Source organism: Panthera leo, chromosome B4 (assembly GCF_018350215.1).
Source record: "Panthera leo isolate Ple1 chromosome B4, P.leo_Ple1_pat1.1, whole genome shotgun sequence".
In the NCBI taxonomy this organism is placed as follows: Eukaryota; Metazoa; Chordata; class Mammalia; order Carnivora; family Felidae; genus Panthera; species Panthera leo.
Window position 1 is genome coordinate 120,270,914 of NC_056685.1, and position 18,813 is coordinate 120,289,726.

At 34.9% G+C, this 18,813-nt stretch overlaps 1 protein-coding gene across 1 annotated transcript in view; it reads left to right on the top strand.

The window, feature by feature from the left end:
- SCYL2 (SCY1 like pseudokinase 2) overlaps positions 1-18,813 on the top strand; it is a 69,129-nt gene that overhangs the window by 32,432 nt on the left and 17,884 nt on the right. The window contains exons 5-12 of the mRNA XM_042947498.1: positions 2,705-2,854; positions 4,416-4,637; positions 5,685-5,801; positions 6,376-6,501; positions 7,299-7,475; positions 9,458-9,580; positions 14,884-14,997; positions 18,667-18,799. Of these exons, the coding sequence (XP_042803432.1) occupies positions 2,705-2,854; positions 4,416-4,637; positions 5,685-5,801; positions 6,376-6,501; positions 7,299-7,475; positions 9,458-9,580; positions 14,884-14,997; positions 18,667-18,799 (1,162 nt within the window). The remainder of the gene's footprint in view (positions 1-2,704; positions 2,855-4,415; positions 4,638-5,684; positions 5,802-6,375; positions 6,502-7,298; positions 7,476-9,457; positions 9,581-14,883; positions 14,998-18,666; positions 18,800-18,813) is intronic.

Below are 18,813 nucleotides of genomic sequence, written 5' to 3' on the forward strand. Positions count from 1 at the left end.
TCTATCAAATTAATGCCTGAAATATACAATAAGCATGCATAGGGGTTTCTTTTTCCTTATAAAGTTAGGAAAACTTTTCTAGACTTGATAAACTTTGTATATTTTATAAATTAAATTTGAGGAATAAGCATTTTTTAAAATGCAAATCTTATATAAATTTCGTGGGTTTGAATGTGTTAGGACTAGAGAACATTCATCTGAGAAATATTAAGCCCCTAATTGCTTATTATACTAGTTACTCAGGGTAAATATCAGGCAGTTAGAGGTAGCACATCGTGTCTCAGGGAGTGATGAAAAATGAACTGAAAAGATAGAAAGAGACCTTTTTGATGATGGGGAACACTGAAGGATTTTAAGCAGAGTAAATGACCTGGTCTGATAAGCATTTTAGAACTGTCATGCTAGAAGAGTAGAACTTGGGGGGTAGGGAAAATGTGTGGGAAATAATTCTTACCCTATGGGGTTATTTTCAGAGTCAAATGTGTAAATTTGTAAGTACTTAGCATAGTGCTTGCTGGTAAAAAAAATTAATGATAGTTAAAAAGTCTTGGTCAAAAATCATAGGAAGTACTAGAGGTATAGAGTGATGTTATGCAGGATTAGAATAGGCCCAGTTGACTGACTATGGGTATGGGAATTGAGAATGGTATGGAATCTTTGATTTCCCACACTTATTAAGAGGTTAATATGCCATTATTTGAAGTAATTTACCATCTGGGACCTACATAGGTTCAGTGACTTGCTCAAAGTTGCAAGACTAGTAAGTAATGAAGTGGGGACAGGAATTCAGGTATCTTCTAAAATAGTACTCTTTACATTCTTTACTGTTGACTTGTCTTCATGTTGAAACTGTAAGGGATTTTTTTTAGAGAATTTGTTTTTGTATTAAATCATTAAGCAATATTTATTGGATAGCTGTATGTCTGGCACAGTTCTGGATGCTGAAAGTATGGCAGTGAAAAAAACAGATACAAATTCCTGCTTTTCAGAACTTACATTCTCATGGGGAAGAGAGACAATAAAATAAGTAAATATATTAGATTATGATAAGTGCACATGGAGAAAAAAGGTGAAGAGGGAAGAGGATGGTTTGGATGTGGAGGGAAAGGTTGCACTTTTGGATGGAGGTAGTCAGGAAATCTATAACTGAAAAGGTGACATTTGAGTAAAGACCTGAAAAAAGCAAAGAAGCGAACCATATATATATGTAGGGAAAGAATGGTCTGGGCAGAAAGAACAGCAAGTGCAAAGTCCCTGAGACAGAATCATGCATGCCATGTTCAAGGGGTAGCAAAATACCTGGAGTGGTGGAGAGGAGTAAATAAGAAGATGAGTAGTAGGAGACAAGGTCATGGAGTTAATGAGTGGTTAAGTCCTGTTATCCCTGAGAGCCAGAGAAATACTTTGAATTTTACTCAGAGAGAAAGGAAAGGTCTTTGGAAGTCTTTGAGTAGGAAAGTGACTTGGCATGGTAGCTACTTATTGAGAATTAAACTATGTAGAAGAGTAAGAACAGAAACAAAGAGGTGAAGTAGGTGACTGTTATAGTAATACAGGCCAGAGATGATGATGGTCTAGAGTAGGGAAGGTGGTAAGACAGGATCAGATTCTAAATGTATTTTAGTAGTAAAGGTATTGTGCTTTGCAGATGGCTTTACTGTATAAGAAAAATAGAGTAGTGCAGGATAACTCAAAAGTTTTTGAAAATGGAAAAATGAAGTGGCCATTAACTGATACAGGGAAAAGACTACAAGAGGAGAGAACTGAATTGTAGGGGAAGCTCAGTTTCAGATTCTTCTAAGATTGAGATGCTTGTAAAACATTCCAGGGAAAGAAATCAAGAAGGCAGTCAGATAATCAAGTCTGGACTTTAGAAAAGAGGGCCAGGCTGGAGAGAATTTGGGAACAGTCAACATATAGATGGTATTGAAAGGTATGAGAAAACTGAGAAAGAGTACATGGAAACTTCAGATGTCCAAACATTGAGTCCAGGAGGTTGGGGTACTGAGGAGGAACCAGCAGTGTAAACAGACTGAAAAGCAGCAGCCAGTGGAGTTGGGGAAAAACCTGGGGGAATGGTGTCTTGGAAGTCAGGGAGCTTTAGTTTGCCAAAATCTACTCCTGGAAACAGAAATCCAGTCTTCATTTTTGGTTAACAGATTCCATAGTAGTCTCAGGTACAGATATAAAAATTGCCTGATACTAATCCAGCCTGAGAATGAGTGAGCATCAATTAATATTTGAAAACTAAGCACAATACTTTTCAGAAAAACTGAACTTCAATATGAAGTGTAAGTATGTAAAAATATTAAGAATTAGAATAAAATTGACAAAGGTGTCCCTTGATACTTACTATCTGTATCTTGGGAACCAAAGATTCCTTCATTTTTCAAACATAGGAACTTGATAAATTTGGATAGCAAAGTGCTTTTAAATTCTTTTCTTTTGCTTATGTGGATATAGAAAGGAACTTTAATGAAGTTATATTCTGGTTTTATAAATGGGTTTTCCCACTAATGCTTTGATCGTTGTGGCAACTGAGAATATCTTCTCTTTTGCATTTATGATTAAATTAATGGTTACCTGCATGTAAAAAAATCTTCTATTGGAAGAAGCAGCAATTATGATTTTTAAGAGACATTTTATTATTGTAATTGAAAGGAATTTTATTTAATGTAAAAGTGTCTTTTTCCCCCTGTTACAGGTTTCTGAAGGATTGTCATTTTTGCATAGCAGTGTGAAAATGGTTCATGGAAATATCACACCTGAAAATATAATTTTGAATAAAAGTGGAGCCTGGAAAATAATGGGGTTTGATTTTTGTGTATCATCATCCAATCCTTCTGAACAAGAGGTAATGAAGGTTTTAAATCTTCTAATTTTTTTAAAAAGATTTTATTGTAAGCAATCTCTACACCCAACATGGGGCTCGAACTCACAATCCTGAGATCAAGAGTCACGTGCTCCACAGACTGAGCCAGCCAGGTGCCCTAGTCTTCTAATTTTTTTAAAGCTATGGAAATTTGTGATGCATCTGGAATGTACTAGAGAATTTGCATGCCTGATAAATGTGTAGAAATAGGCTATGTGGTACAATGTATGTTTAAATGTTTAACTTTATAGAAATTTCTAGTGTTCATTTTACCTAAGAGTATTCTTCAGCTTGGTAATTCCACAGTAATGTTACTTGAGTAAAGGATGCTAGAGTTAAACAAATCTGAGAACTGTTGGGCTAAGTAGGCTTTTTTTTCCATAGGATGTCAAATACACTAACAAACATTGTGAATCTCTAGTAGTGTTTTCCTAATTTATTGGACTACAGAATCTTCTATAGGGAGCATGATAACAACAGTAGCAGTGATAATAATAGCTAACGTTTATTGAAGCACTTTACTAAACACTTTTTATGTATTTTCTTAACCACAGTTGGTGAGATACAGGAATAATATAGATGACTAAGTTAGGCTCATAGAATAAAATAATCTGCCTAAGTTTAGGCAGGTGGTTAAGTGGTAGAGCTAGGATTTGAACCCAGTCTCTCTGGTTCCAAAGCACCTGTTACTTAGTGATTATCGTATCTGCCTATTTATACTTAGGAAATACTGTAATATTTCAAGTTTTTAATATATGTAGTTGTTAAAGGGATCCTGATTTGACCTAAGATAGATTTGTAATTGAAGTAAACTCTTTTAAATTTTTTTTTTTATTTGACGTTTATTTATTTTTGAGACATAGAGAGACAGAGCATGAACGGGGGAGGGTCAGAGAGAAAGGGAGACACAGAATCTGAAACAGGCTTCAGGCTCCGAGCTGTCAGCACAGAGCCCGATGCAGGGCTCGAACTCACGGACTGTGAGATCATGACCTGAGCCGAAGTCGGTCGCCCAACCGACTGAGCCACCCAGGCGCCCCTGAAGTAAACTCTTTTAAAGGAAGCAGAAAGAATTAGTATTGGTTGAATATACACTTTGGGTCAGACACTTTGTTAGGTTCATTTTTTCCCATGCATTTGTTTAACCTTACAACAACCTTTTGAACTTGTTAACTAAATCATGCAGCTAGTTAGTGAAAGAACAAGGCTTCAAATGATAATCTGAGTCCAGAAAACTTGAAGCTTATGTATCATAGAACATAGGTTTTACCTTTTCATATTCATATTGCATCTTATAGTGATAATTTGTCTTCTGGAAGAGAGGTCCAATCATCTGAAAGTTGCAAGAGTTCTTATTCGTATCTCTCAGTTTGTTTAGTGTCCTTTCCAGATTTGAGAATTTAGGAATTTCAGGATTGAAGGTGGTAGTGTTTTTACTTGCATGACTGAGTATGAATTTAAAATTAGGTTGCTACTGTTTGATAGTGGTTTGCCTTAATTTGAAATATTTAATCTTTGTAATCCCTTTTCTGTGTTCTTATAGCCTAAGTTTCCTTGTAAAGAATGGGACCCAAATCTACCATCATTGTGTCTTCCAAATCCTGAATATTTGGCTCCTGAATACATACTTTCTGTGAGCTGTGAAACAGCCAGTGATATGTACTCTCTAGGAACTGTCATGTATGCTGTATTTAACAAAGGGAAACCCATATTTGAAGTTAACAAGCAAGATATTTACAAGAGTTTTAGTAGGCAGTTGGATCAGGTAATTTGCCTTATATATAAATATTTGCTTGCATTAAAAATGTATTAAATTTTTCTTTGATTTTTTTTAAAATGTCCCCAGAAAATTCTGTAAAGTGAGACGAGTGTCTCATATTTTAAGTTTGCATAAAATCAACTTAACAAAAGTAATTCTATAAATAATGAGGATCAAAGTTTGTTACCACAACTTTAATTGTGGCATTTATTTACTAGAGTGAATACTGAAATATGATCTAAAATGATGGGCATTTTGTTTTTGTCATAGAAACAATTTCAGGTATTGAAGATAAGTGTTTTAATTATCTTGCCACAGTAGAATTAGCAGTTTGTTCAGTGTAAAATATATTTTTGAATGAACTTAAAAAAGGTTTTTTTTTGTTTTTTGTTTTTGCTTTAATTTTAATTTTTTTAAACTCATATCCAAATTAGCATATAGTACAACAGTGATTTCAGGAGTAGATTCCTTACTGCCTCTTACCCATTTAGCCCATCCCCCCTCCCACAACCCTCCATAAAACCTCAGTTTATGAGTCTCTTCTGTTTTGTCCCCCTCCCTGTTTTTATATTCTTTTTGTTTCCCTCCCCTTATGTTCATCTCTTTTGTTTCTTAAAGTCCTCATACGAGTGAAGTCATATGATTTTTGTCTTTCTCTGACTAATTTCACTTAGCATAATACCCACCAGTTCCATCCACGTAGTTGCAAATGGCAAGATTTCATTCTTTTTGCTTGCCGAGTAATACTCCATTGTATATATGTACCACATCCTCTTTATCCATTCATCCATTGATGGACATTTGGGCTCTTTCCATACCTTGGCTATTGTTGGTAGTGCTGCTATAAACATGGGGGTGCATGTGTCCCTTTGAAACAACACCCCTGTATCCCTTGGATAAATGCCTAGTAGTGCAATTGCTGGGTCGTAGGGTAGTTCTGTTTTTAGTTTTTTTGAGGAAAAAAAGGTTTTTTAAATAGACTGTTGACTGTAAATGCATTATCTTTTTGAATATTTTTATATTCATATTTAATAGTATTACTCTTCTGAATAGTTGAGTCGTTTAGGATCTAGTTCACTTTCAAATATACCTGAGGAAGTCCGTGAACATGTAAAACTGCTGTTAAATGTAACTCCGACTGTAAGACCAGATGCAGATCAAATGACCAAGGTGAGTACACATGAATTCCTGCCTTAGGTGGAAGAGAGACAAGGAGTTAAAAGTAGATTAAGTGCTTCTAAAGCAAGATTTAGCCAGAGGCCCCAGATAACATCTGTATTCTTAAATGTGTTAAATATGCAACTTCTTTTAATCTTTAAACAGTTAAATAATTTATGTGTATAATTGCTGTGATATAAAATAAGATTTCAGATAATTAGAATCCTAATAGTTATACAGGTGTAGAAATTCTGGACACGCCAAGAATTCACGGCCTTCTAATTTACTCATGTAAGCATGGATTTTAACAGTGCTCTTTATGCCTTCAAGATATTTAATCTTTCAGCATTTATTAGTTAGGTAAAGAAAATGTTACTGCCTAGGGAACTCACAGGTACCGACTGAAAAATTTGAACCTGAAAAGAAATTTGGTTATTCCTTATTTTGATTTTTATAATTAGAACTATTAAGTGCTTTTTAGTATTTTGCTAAATGTTTCTAAATTTTTTTTTACTATATTATGGCAGTTTCAGGTATGAGAAGTACTTTAATATTTACCAAAATAATTTTATTTCCCTATTTTTAGATTCCCTTCTTTGATGATGTTGGTGCAGTAACACTGCAGTATTTTGATACCTTATTCCAAAGAGATAATCTTCAGAAATCACAGTTTTTCAAAGGACTGCCAAAAGTTCTACCAAAACTGCCCAAGGTTTGTTGTTGATCAGTTTTTTATTATAGACAGGATTTTCATTTACTATAATAACTCTTCCAGAGAAATAAATAGAACTTTTGCTTTAGGTGCATAAATGACTATAGAAGGCTGCAGACTGAAGCTAAAAGTTTAGTGGACCTTTTTCGCGGGGTCCAAAAATCCTCTAAAAAATTAGGTAAAAAAATTAGAAGAATACTACCTATGCAAAGGTAGTGCTTGCACATTAAATGTCAGAAGACAGGTCCATAAGCTGTCATTGTGGAGATCATTGCTTCACCAGCAATTAAGCGATACTTCTGTATTACAGTTCCTGTAACACTCCTTCTCTGGCTTATTAAATCATGAGTGTAATACAGTCTAAAATATGTTGGTGACTGCCATAGAAGTCAATGGTTGGAAAACTGGTGATTCCTGCAAAAATATCTCCAGTGTTTAATCTGTCGATACTCTTTGATTATTCACTGTTTAGTTAGCCCTTTACTTAGATGCTATGGAGAATAAAGAGGAAACAAATATTGTTCTTGCTCTCAAGGCTCTTTCAGTAAGTGTAGATAGAGTCAATATGCATGAAACAACAATTAATAATACAGGACAGTTTTTAAATGGTGTGGTATGAATCATAAGTAATGAAGAGGAGAAACAAATTAGTGAAGACTTAATGAAGGAAGGTTTCCTGAGGGAAATTATATGGTCATCTTCCCCAAAGGGATTGGACATTTTAGACTGTAACTTCAATATTAACGCTAAAGACCCGAAGTCAAATTTAGTTTTATGAAAACATTTTTGCCTTTCAGCGTGTCATTGTGCAGAGAATTTTGCCTTGTTTGACTTCAGAATTTGTAAACCCTGATATGGTACCTTTTGTTTTGCCCAATGTTCTACTGATTGCTGAAGAATGCACCAAAGAAGAATATGTCAAATTAATTCTACCTGAACTTGGCCCTGTTTTTAAACAGCAGGAGCCAATCCAGGTATGTATGTAAATACTCTTTCCTATTTGTTTGCTGTTACTTAATGATATTAGTCAATGATGACTATCACTGAAAACAAAAGAAATGGATGTGTGACTTTTTAAAAATTGAGGTAAGTATAAGAGACTTTTTTTTCCATTAGTCAGAACCTATTTTGCATATGTTTGAAGTGAACCATTCCTAAAATTATAATTAAACTTTGCAAGTAAATGTTGATAGCTCTCCGTAAGTTACCACCTCAGAAAATAAATTATATTGAGATCTGGCATACTGTTCTTATTGGACTTATTGAAAGTTATTGGTTTGTGAAAAGAAGTATTTCTTTTTCTTCTGTACTTTTAAATATTTGTTTTTGTTTTTCTTTTTGTTATTTAGGGTCTTTAGCTTGCAGATAGTTTATGGCAGTTGTTTCTCTTTATTTTATTGCTGATAAATAGTTTTACCAGGAGGAGGAAAATGCTTATAGCACCATGGAAATAATGTGTGTGTGTGTATTATAAGTTAAAATGTAATTAATTTCTGATGTTAGACTCTATTATAATATTTGTCAGATTCAAGGTAGTCTTGGGTTTTTAAAAAAATTTTTTTAGGGGCGCCTGGGTGGCTCAGTGGGTAAGCATCCAACTTCAGCTCAGGTCATGATCTCACAGTCTGTGAGTTCAAGCCCCGTGTTGGGCTTTGTACTGACAGTCAGAGCTTGGAGCCTGTTTCAGATTCTGTGTCTCCCTCTCTCTCTGCCCCTCCCCCACTCATGGTATGTCTCTCTTTGTCTCTCAAAAATGAATAGATGTTAAAAAAAATTAAAAATTGTGAGAGAGAGAGAGAGAGAGACAACATGAGCTGGGGAGGGGCAGAGAGTGAGGGAGACACAGAATCCGAAGCAGCTCTAGGCTCTGAGCTGTCAGCACAGATCCCAATGCAGGGCTCAAACTCACCAACTGTGAAATCATGACCTGAGCCGAAGTCAGATGCTTCACCAACTGAGTCACCCAGGCGACCCAAGGTAGTCTTGGATTTAAGAGCAGTAGGGTCACACTCCTGGGTTTGAATCTGGTCTTCTTCATCCTTATTAGAAGGATGACATGGGCAAGTCATTAGACTCTTAAAACCTTAGTTTTGCTCATTTCTGAAACAAAAGGGGTTGTTGAGATTAAATGAAATTTCTAGACACATAGTAAATATTACTACATATTTCTGCCATTCCATGGCAGTAGCATATTAATAAACCATCAGCTGTGTGATTTAATGGTTTTATGAGAGGCTATTTGCAGTCCTTCCTTTAAAAGGAGGGGAACAGAAGGAAGTCTGTGGTGGTAAAGCAAGAGTTCCTATGGCTAAGAAAGGGCAGATGAGGGAACTGTAGGCTTTGAAGCAGATTCCCCAAATATGGTCAAGATGTTAGGAGTGAAAGTGGCGGAGCCACATGTTCACTCATGAAACACTCATGTAGTCTGCATGAATAGAAGGGGCCATGTTTTCCTTATAATCTAGGTATGTGTGGCAACTAGGTGAGAAAACATGATTGGAGACTATTGAAAATGTCTCTTTTTAGAATTTTTCCTGACAGACCTTTTCATTTCTGTACCTTTTCTTCTGTTCTTAAACTTAGAAGCCAAGTGAACTACTTCTTTGGGATATCTGACTTTGCTGTTCTCAGGCTTTCTTTCTTTTTTTTTTTTTTAAACCCAGTGGATACCCAGATAGTGGTACTTATAGGTGAGTAATGTATTGCCGAAGATATGTGAGAGTTAGGAAATTAGTCTTCACTTAAATGTTTAAACTGAGAGCAAATGTTAAATACTGTGCTTCCAGAAATCTATGAAACTTGATTTGTATGTTTTTGTCTTCCATGCCCTCAGGCTAGCAACATGGTGAGTGTCAAAATACAGAACTTACTTTTTTGAAGAGACTTTAAATTTTGTCATATGTGAAATCTTATAAAGATTCTAGGCTTTAATACATTGTTCCTTTTTTCTACACAGATTTTGTTAATTTTCCTACAAAAAATGGATTTGCTACTAACCAAAACTCCTCCTGATGAGATAAAGAACAGTGTCTTACCAATGGTTTATAGAGCACTAGAGGCTCCTTCCATTCAGATCCAGGTATAATATTTGATTTTTTTAAAATAATGATTTTGATTTTTAAAACAAAAGAAAGAAGTACATTTTGGGTTTGAATTATAAAATCTTTTATATAAAGCTCAATTGGTATCTATATTATTAATCCATTGAATTGCATTATATACTGTTACTAAAATGTATCTGCTCCCAACTAATTTAAAGAATGTATTGACAAATATCTGTATTAATGAAGTATAAGATTCATTGCTTTTATTTATCAAAAATGTTCTATTCTGAAAGATTTGATTTCTTACAGTTGAATCATTGTATATCTTCTTCCTAAATGAATAACTAACATAGGAATGAAATGTCAAAGATACATGTGACTTTTTTAATGAAAACATTAAGTAGGTATTCCCATATTCCTAATTTTTTTTCATGCTTGATAACTTACTTTTCTAAGTGTTCTTTCTATACTGAAGTTAATTTGTGTAGCAAGTAGATAGCAAACCAGACAGTAATTTAGTGTGACCATTCCTAATGCATTTATAGCTATTTCTGTGTGTCATAGAGGTTATGTTAAAACATCATGTACTTTGCCAAACTTAGTTCTTTAGCTTTGCTATTAAAATTTTGGTTCTATAGGACTGTCTGGCAAAAAAATTTTGGATTGCTGTTAAAAGTATAATTTTTTCCTTTTTTTTTTTTTTTTTTTTTACTTTGGAAAATAAGTACCTATGTTAAGAACATCTCATTGCATAAATGGTTTTATATTTAAAGTTTCTTTGCCAGTATAGAAATTCTAGTAAAGAAAACAGAATTTTAATTTTTAAAGGTTATTGACCAAAGCCTTTTTTTTCTAATGTGAACCTAATACCAGGGACACCTGGCTGGCTCAGTCAGTAGCGAATGCGACTCTTGATTTTGGGGTGTGAGTTCAAGCTCCATGTTGGGTATGGAGATTACTTAAAAATAATGTGAACCTAATATCACGTGTATAAGGTCACTTTTTTGACTCATTTTAGTCTTTGTCTAGGTTTTTGCTTATTCAAAGTTGTGAGGTTCATGTTACATTTTTTCCATATAATGTCATGCCTTCTTAAAGGTGAGGATATGCTGGTTTTGTCCAAATGACATGGGACAAAAGAAGTACTTACTTTTACTTTTTAGGCCTTTCCAAAGGAGTTATGAATTATAGCTTCATAAAACATTCCCACAGGCCCTGTGTAGCCAACCTGGTTTTATGTTCACTGAGATTAGGAAGGAGAGAAATGTTGAGTGATATGAAAGCTAATTTTTCTTCATAAGGGGGTTCATTTGGCCAATACACATCAGCCAATAAGTATTTATTGAAATAGTTAATATTTAAATCAGATTGACCTGTGCAGCTTTGCTGAATTTTAGAAACCCACATTTCTTGTATCATTCACTATGTCTTTTTTTTTTTCAATATATGAAATTTATTGTCAAATTGGTTTCCATACAACACCCAGTGCTCATCCCAAAAGGTGCCCTCCTCAGTACCCATCACCCACCCACCCCTCCCACCCCCCATCAACCCTCAGTTTGTTCTCAGTTTTTAAGAGTCTCTTATGCTTTGGCTCTCTCTCCCACTCTAACCTCTTTTTTTTTTTTCCTTCCCCTCCTCCATGGGTTTCTGTTAAGTTTCTCAGGATCCACATAAGAGTGAAAACATACCGTATCTGTCTTTCTCTGTATGGCTTATTTCACTTAGCATCACACTCTCCAGTTCCATCCACGTTGCTACGAAGAGCCATATTTCATTCTTTCTCATTGCCACGTAGTACTCCATTGTGTATATAAACCACAATTTCTTTATCCATTCATCAGTTGATGGCCATTTAGGCTCTTTCCATAATTTGGCTATTGTTGAGAGTGCTGCTATAAACATTGGGGTACAAGTGCCCCTATGCATCAGTACTCCTGTATCCCTTGGGTAAATTCCTAGCAGTGCTATTGCTGGGTCATAGGGTAGGTCTATTTTTAATTTTCTTTTTTTTTTTTTTTAACGTTTATTTATTTTTGAGACAGAGAGAGACAGAGCATGAATGGGGGAGGGGTAGAGAGAGAGGGAGACACAGAATTGGAAGCAGGCTCCAGGCTCTGAGCCATCAGCCCAAAGCCCAACGCGGGGCTCGAACTCATGGACCGCAAGATCGTGACCTGAGCTGAAGTCGGCCGCTTAACCGACTGAGCCACCCAGGCGCCCCTATTTTTAATTTTCTGAGGAACCTCCACACTGTTTTCCTGAGTGGCTGCACCAGTTTGCATTCCCACCAACAGTGCAAGAGGGTTCCCGTTTCTCCACATCCTCTCCAGCATCTATAGTCTCCTGCTTTGTTCATTTTGGCTACTCTGACTGGTGTGAGGTGATATCTGAGTGTGGTTTTGATTTGTATTTCCCTGATGAGGAGCAACGTTGAGCATCTTCTCATGTGCCTGTTGGCCATCTGGATGTCTTCTTTAGAGAAGTGTCTATTCATGTCTTCTGCCCATTTCTTCACTGGATTATTTGTTTTTCGGGTGTGGAGTTTGGTGAGCTCTTTATAGATTTTGGATACTAGCCCTTTGTCCGATATGTCATTTGCAAATATCTTTTCCCATTCCGTTGGTTGCCTTTTCGTTTTGTTGGTTGTTTCCTTTGCTGTGCAGAAGCTTTTAATCTTCATAAGGTCCCAGTAATTCATTTTTGCTTTTAATTCCCTTGCCTTTGGGGTTGTGTCGAGTAAGAGATCATTCAGTATGTCTTTAGTCACCAGTGCAATTAATTAGTATCATCATTGCTTGGTAAGAGTGTTAAAGTTAAAAGACTATCTGGGATCTTTGGGAGAATACTAGAATAAGAGCAAGAAACAAAAGTCTTTATTTAAATGTTTATTTATTTTGAGAGAGAGATAGAGAACGAATGGGGGAGGGGCAGAGAGCAAGGGAGACAGGATCCCAAGAAGCCTCCACGCTATCAGCACAGAGTCCAGTGTGGGGCTCGAACTCTCAAACCATGAGATCATGACCTGAGCTGAGACCAAGAATTGGACACTTAACTGTCTGAGCCATCCAGGCACCCCAAGAAACAAAAGTCTTCAAGTTTCAAGCAAGTAGAAGGCTGGAAAGTAACTTTGGAAATTCATTTTTGGAGTGATATTTTTTATTTAATTTTAATTTTTTTTTTTTTTTTTAGAGAGAGCACAAAGTGGGGAGAAGGGCAGAGGGAGGGAGAGAGAGAGAGAATCATAAACACAGGGAGAGAATCTCGGCTCAGTGTGGAGCCCGACTTGGGGTTCCATTCCACAACCGTGGGTGGGACCATGACCTGAGCTGAGATCAAGAGTCAGATGCTCAACCAACTGAGCCTCCCAGGTGCCTATGGAGTGATATTTTTAAAGTGAAGTTTGATTAGAAATATTTAAGAGGCTAAAGGGGGTTCAGAAATACATTTAGGAAAGTAGAAAATGATGTACAAAAATTAGGGTGCTTAGAGGCTTGAATAGAAATGTATATGTGAACCAAATAAAAAATTTTTACCTTTAAAATTAAACTTAGAAGCTATGCTTTTTCTCCTCTCCCCACCACCAGTTATAAAGTATAAACTAAGAGGCAGAAATTCCTGAGAATGAGCTAATGACTTCCTTGAGTTTTGGTTTGTTTGAGTCTCCTGTTTCTAGGTTCTTCATCGTATTCCCTTCTTGGAAAAGAGCTCTTCCTCCCCACTTTTAGCTAAATGATTTAGACATAATTTAAGATTTGCCTCTTTGTAACCTATTGCTAGGTTATACAGCATAGTGCACATGTATGCTTGCTCTCATGAATTAAAGGCTGACCTTCCCTACAGAGGTCCCCTCTGGTAACAGGAGTACAGTATCTCACAAACTGCTCACTCTTGCCTATTCTTGCCCATCTTTGGAAAATGGGCATCCTTGAATGTAGCTTGTACTTCTTATCCTCAAGTTATGTCACACTTATTAATTACAATTCTGAGTGGATATAAACATGCAACTCTTAATAGCTGCTTTTTGGAAATATGGGAGTAAAGCAAATAAAATACTTGGCCATTATTTTGATAACAGATTGTTAGTAGTTAATTTATTTCTGTCTGCTAACTACAAATGAATGTCTTTAAGTATACCAAATATTGTCTAACTCCTTCCCTGATACACATTTATGCCTCCATTTTCTTTAGTAATCCCTTCTTCTTTGCTTTGCTACAAGGAACATTCTGCTCTTAATAAGGTATCTGAGATATATGTTCTTGAGCCAGTTAGTTCTCAAGCCATTTCTTGTTCTTTTCCTTGTCTCATTTAGTCCCCCTTTTCCTCTGTTAGCCTCATTCAGAGTTCCCAGTTATAGTCATTTACATTGTGGCCAACATTAGTTAACAGTGTTTTAAATAACTTTTTCCTGTTTCTATGAGTTATACTTGCTTAAGTTTTAGAATTTGGAAGTGCTTAAACATATAAAGAAAATTAAAATCCTCCCTCAGAGATGCCCATAGTTAACATTTCCGTGTCTATCCTTGAGTCTTTTTCCCTAAGTCTGTAGACAGACACATATGCATACATGTTTTAAAAACTGGGGTTGCATAATAGTGTCTTATTGTATTTCTCCCCAATATTATAAAACAATCTTTTAAAATATATTAAAGAAAATGTTTGTATTCTATTTTATGATAAGCTAAGAAATCCCTTATTTAAGAGGAATAGTTCTATGTTACTTAGTATTTAATCCTTATTGTGAAAGATAGCAAAACTTAGGTGTTCCCATTTTTAAATAATAAATGATGAATTGATGAATTGTGTTATCAGGGAAAGAAATTAGGAATGAAGACCAAGGACTGTTGTTACCATATGCTAGTTATATGACTTTGCATGGTTTTGAGTAAGGTCCTTTTTAAATTTTTTAAAAAAGTTTTATTCATTTTGAGAGAGGGAAAGAGAGAACATAAGCAGGGGAGGGGCAGACAGAGGGAGAGAGAGAATCCGAAACAGGCTCTGCGCTGTCAGCAGCAGAGCCCGATGCAGGGCTCAAACTCACAAACCATGAGATCATGACCTGAGCTGAAACCAAGAGTTGGACTCTGAACTGACTGAACCACCCATGCGCCCCTTGAATAAGATCTTTTGAGTCTGTTTTCTCATCTGTAAAATTGAAAATTAGTGACAACTCTTCTTTCAACTAGTTGTTGAAAGGAGCAAATGATAAAACATAAATAAAAGTTTATTTCAAACTATGTGACAAATTAGCTATGTAAATACAAAATGTTTTAATATGTGGGAGAAAGGATGAAGAGAGTCTTTCTCTAAGATTGAATCAGTGTATTTTCTTAATAGGAACTCTGTTTAAACATCATTCCAACCTTTGCAAATCTTATAGACTACCCATCCATGAAAAATGCTTTGATACCAAGAATTAAAAATGCATGTCTACAGACATCTTCCCTTGCTGTAAGTAATTGCATATTAATTTTTGCTTTTCTTTTACTTCTCATTGTTTTAAATCATTTTCTTATTATTAAATAACCCTTTTTAAAAAATGTTTATTTATTTATTTTGAGAAAGGGAGATATAGTGAGCAGGGGAGAGGCAAAGAGAGAGAGAGTCCCAAGCAGCCTCCGCACTGTCAGTGTATTAACTTTAACAAACTTCATTTATCTTTTTTTAAGTTTATCTTATTTATTTTGAGAGAGAGAGCATGCGCATTTGCATGGGGGTAAGGGCAGAGAGAGAGGGAGAGAAGAAGAATTTCAAGCAGGCTCTGCACCGTCAGCATGAAGCCTGATGTGGGGCTCAAACTCAAGAACCATGAGATCATGACCGGAGCTAAAACCAAGAGTCGGATGCTCAACTGCCTGAGCCACCCAGGTGCCCCTAAATAACCCTTTTGTAATTTGTTCATATATTTCATCTTGGCTATAGGTAACCTATATAATATAGTACCATAGAAGTGAGCAATAAAAAAAAAAAAGTGAGCAATAGCTTTAGTTTTCCCTGATATATAATTTTGCACTATTGCACCCCTGACCTTGCTCCTGTCCCTTAACTTTGAGTGCTTCACTAGAAAATCTGAGTAATTTTTCTTTCTTAATACTTTTCTGCTTTAATTCACAATTTATTTTGTTGGTAGTTTTGAAATAATCATGAGAGTTTAATTTGGTGTATAAGCCTATAATCATTCTGAATAGCTTCCTTTTGTAAACTGCCTTTTTTTTAGTAATCTATCTCTATATTTTTATATCCACCACTTACCTACTTTAAAAAAAATAAGGGTACAATAAAACAATACATTAACAAGAATACAAGTGGCGGGAAATAGTTGTACTCAAAAATCTATGCCAAAGGCAGTTGATTTCTTTGAATACAGAATTTTTAACACTTATAGTTGTTGGTCAAGGAAGTAGAATAAATAACAGTTCTCATTATCTCATATTGAGAGGCATATGTATTCTCAACCTTTTCTCTAACAGTAGATCATAAGAATTTATCCCACAAATAATTCTTTAAGAAGTAACATTGAATATTCTCTTCAAATGGCAGCTTTAGAAAAGAGGGAGAAATGTTCTTCATTCATCTGATCAGTTCTTTATATTGTTGTTTGATAATGGTCATTAAATTTGCATTTTGTAAATATAGTTCTTTGGAGATCTCATTCATCTTTATTAGGTGAAATGTGAATTTAAATAAATATAAGCATTTGTAGCTTAATGGAATGATAGGCAAAAGCAATTTAAATGACATGAGTTTACCTTATTAAAATGACATGATTTACCTAATCCATTTTAGTTTATGTTTTTTTTGGTTCTAACGGCTCTGAGATAGAAAACAATACAAAAATAGGAAAAAGTATCATTGTTTACCAAAATGAACAAGTATGAAATGAGGTCAAGAAACCTGAGTTCTTTCTTATTCTGACTCTGCTACTAACCTTCCTGTGCCACTGGGCAAGTTACTATACCCCCCTGAGTGTTTTTCTTCATCAGTATTAAAAAGACTTGAAATCCAGTTCTTTTCTCTGAAATTTTCTAATTTTTTTGATTGAATTTTCAAAATAGGTGAAGTAATATACAGCTTAAAATTCCATTTTCTTTTTTTTCTCTTTTTTCCTTTTTATTTATTTATTTATTTATTTTAACATTTATTCATCTTTGAGAGATAGAGACAGAGCATGAGTAGGAGAGGAGCAGAGAGAAGGAGACACAGAATCTGAAGCAGGCTCCACGCTCTGAGCTGTTAGCACAGAGCCCAATGCAGGATCCGAACTCACTGACTGCTAGATCATGACCTGAGCCGAAGTCGGACGCTTAACCGACCTAGCCACCCAGGTGCCCCTAAAATTTCATTTTCAAAATGCCTTTTAAAAATCTGGGAGTACCTCGCTGGCTCAGTTGGTAGAGTATGGATGCGACTCTTGATCTTGGAGTTGTAAATTCGAGCCCCATATTGAGTATACAGATTAAAGTAAAATTAAAAAAGCTTAAAAAAGGAAAAAGAAAAATCATTTAAGTCACACTTTTATTTTATGGTAGCATACATTTATTTTAGCATACATTTTGTCAAAGTGCATGTTCTAGTTCAGTTCCAAGTATGTATGAGGTGGGAAGCATAGGTACTTAAATGATCTGTATTAATGCCTGGGGATGTTTATATCTCATTTTAAGATGGCAACTGAGCCCTCAAAGGCATGTTTACAAAGAATTATAATGAATGCATTTAGAGCAGTAACTCTGGAATGGATTTGCATTTTATATACCATGTATGGTGCTCCTGCCTTCAGAGGGGCAAATGTGAATTCCTGAATTGCATTCATGGACATAAGGTTGAAAGATTCTAACTGGGAAGTTCCTAAAATGTGAGTCATGAATTAGAATTGTGGTTTAATACTGTTTAAATAAAGAAAAAATAAATTCTACACAGGGGTAGGTAAAATAAGAGCTCTATTTCTTCATGACTTACATGACTAATATTTTATATTAAAAATAAAAATAAAAGTAAACTAGTACTTCTAGGTTCTCTTTATACACACACACACACACACACACACACACACACACACACGGCAATTCCTTTTATAATACTGATTCTAAGAGCAAATTAAGACTTTAGCTATCTTTTTTTGAATTTGTAATATTCCTTATTTTTGAATTTCAGAAAACAATTGTATGTTATTTTTCAGATTTTTTTCTATCTTTCTTGTAGAAATATGGTGTTTTTTAACCAACTAAATTATTTTGTTTTTCTTAGTTTTTTTAACTGGAATTTTGTTGATTTTATTCTTTTTAAAAAAATTGAAATGTAATTAATATCCAGTGTTATATTAGTTTCAGGTGTACAATATAATGATTCAACAATTCTGTACATTACTCAGTGCTCATCAAATAAGTATATTTTTAATCCCCTTTATTTCACTCAATTCCCTACCCATCTCTCTTCTAGCAACCACCAGTTTTTGTTTTTGTCTTTTTTTTTTTTTCCGGTTTGTCTCTTTTTTTCTCCTTGAAGTAATTATCTTAATAAATTCAAGCCAAAAAAATAGGGTGTGAAATATTTATCAAAATAGTCAATCAAATATAGATAGAATTTTGGTGAAAGAGTTCCTAAGTATTAGGTTTTAATGTCTGTATTAAAGATATATTTAGAAATAGAAAACTTTAGGTAGGGTAAAGTATAGATAATTTTCACATGTTGTTGAAATATTTAAGAATGAATTAAACCTGAGTTAGAGAAAAGTACTGGAAGCCTAGTAAACTTGATCACTTGGTAGGAGAATGTAGTCCTTTTTATAATTCAGATGTCCCCCCAAAAATATTAATAAACACATATATAGTAAAGCTTCTCAAATCCTAATCACTTCATTTAAAAGGATACAAAATTGAAGTCATTCCTTACCTTTAGCTAACTAGTGTCCTGGTAAAGCAATCATAAATTCTTCCTGAAACAAGTCTAGGGGAGTTAGTAAATACATGGATTTCCTATGTTAATAAAGGATGAGAGCTTTTAAACCTACTTTTATTCTTGAGATTTTAACATATCTATACTTGAAGATTAAATTTATACTTAAACATTTTGTTCTAGATTGCAAGACTTTAAGTGACTAATGCAATTTACCTCTCTTAATAGGTTCGTGTAAATTCATTAGTGTGCTTAGGAAAGATTTTGGAATACTTGGATAAGTGGTTTGTTCTTGATGATATCCTGCCCTTCTTACAACAGATTCCATCCAAGGAACCCGCAGTCCTCATGGGAATTTTAGGTAGCTGAAAACTT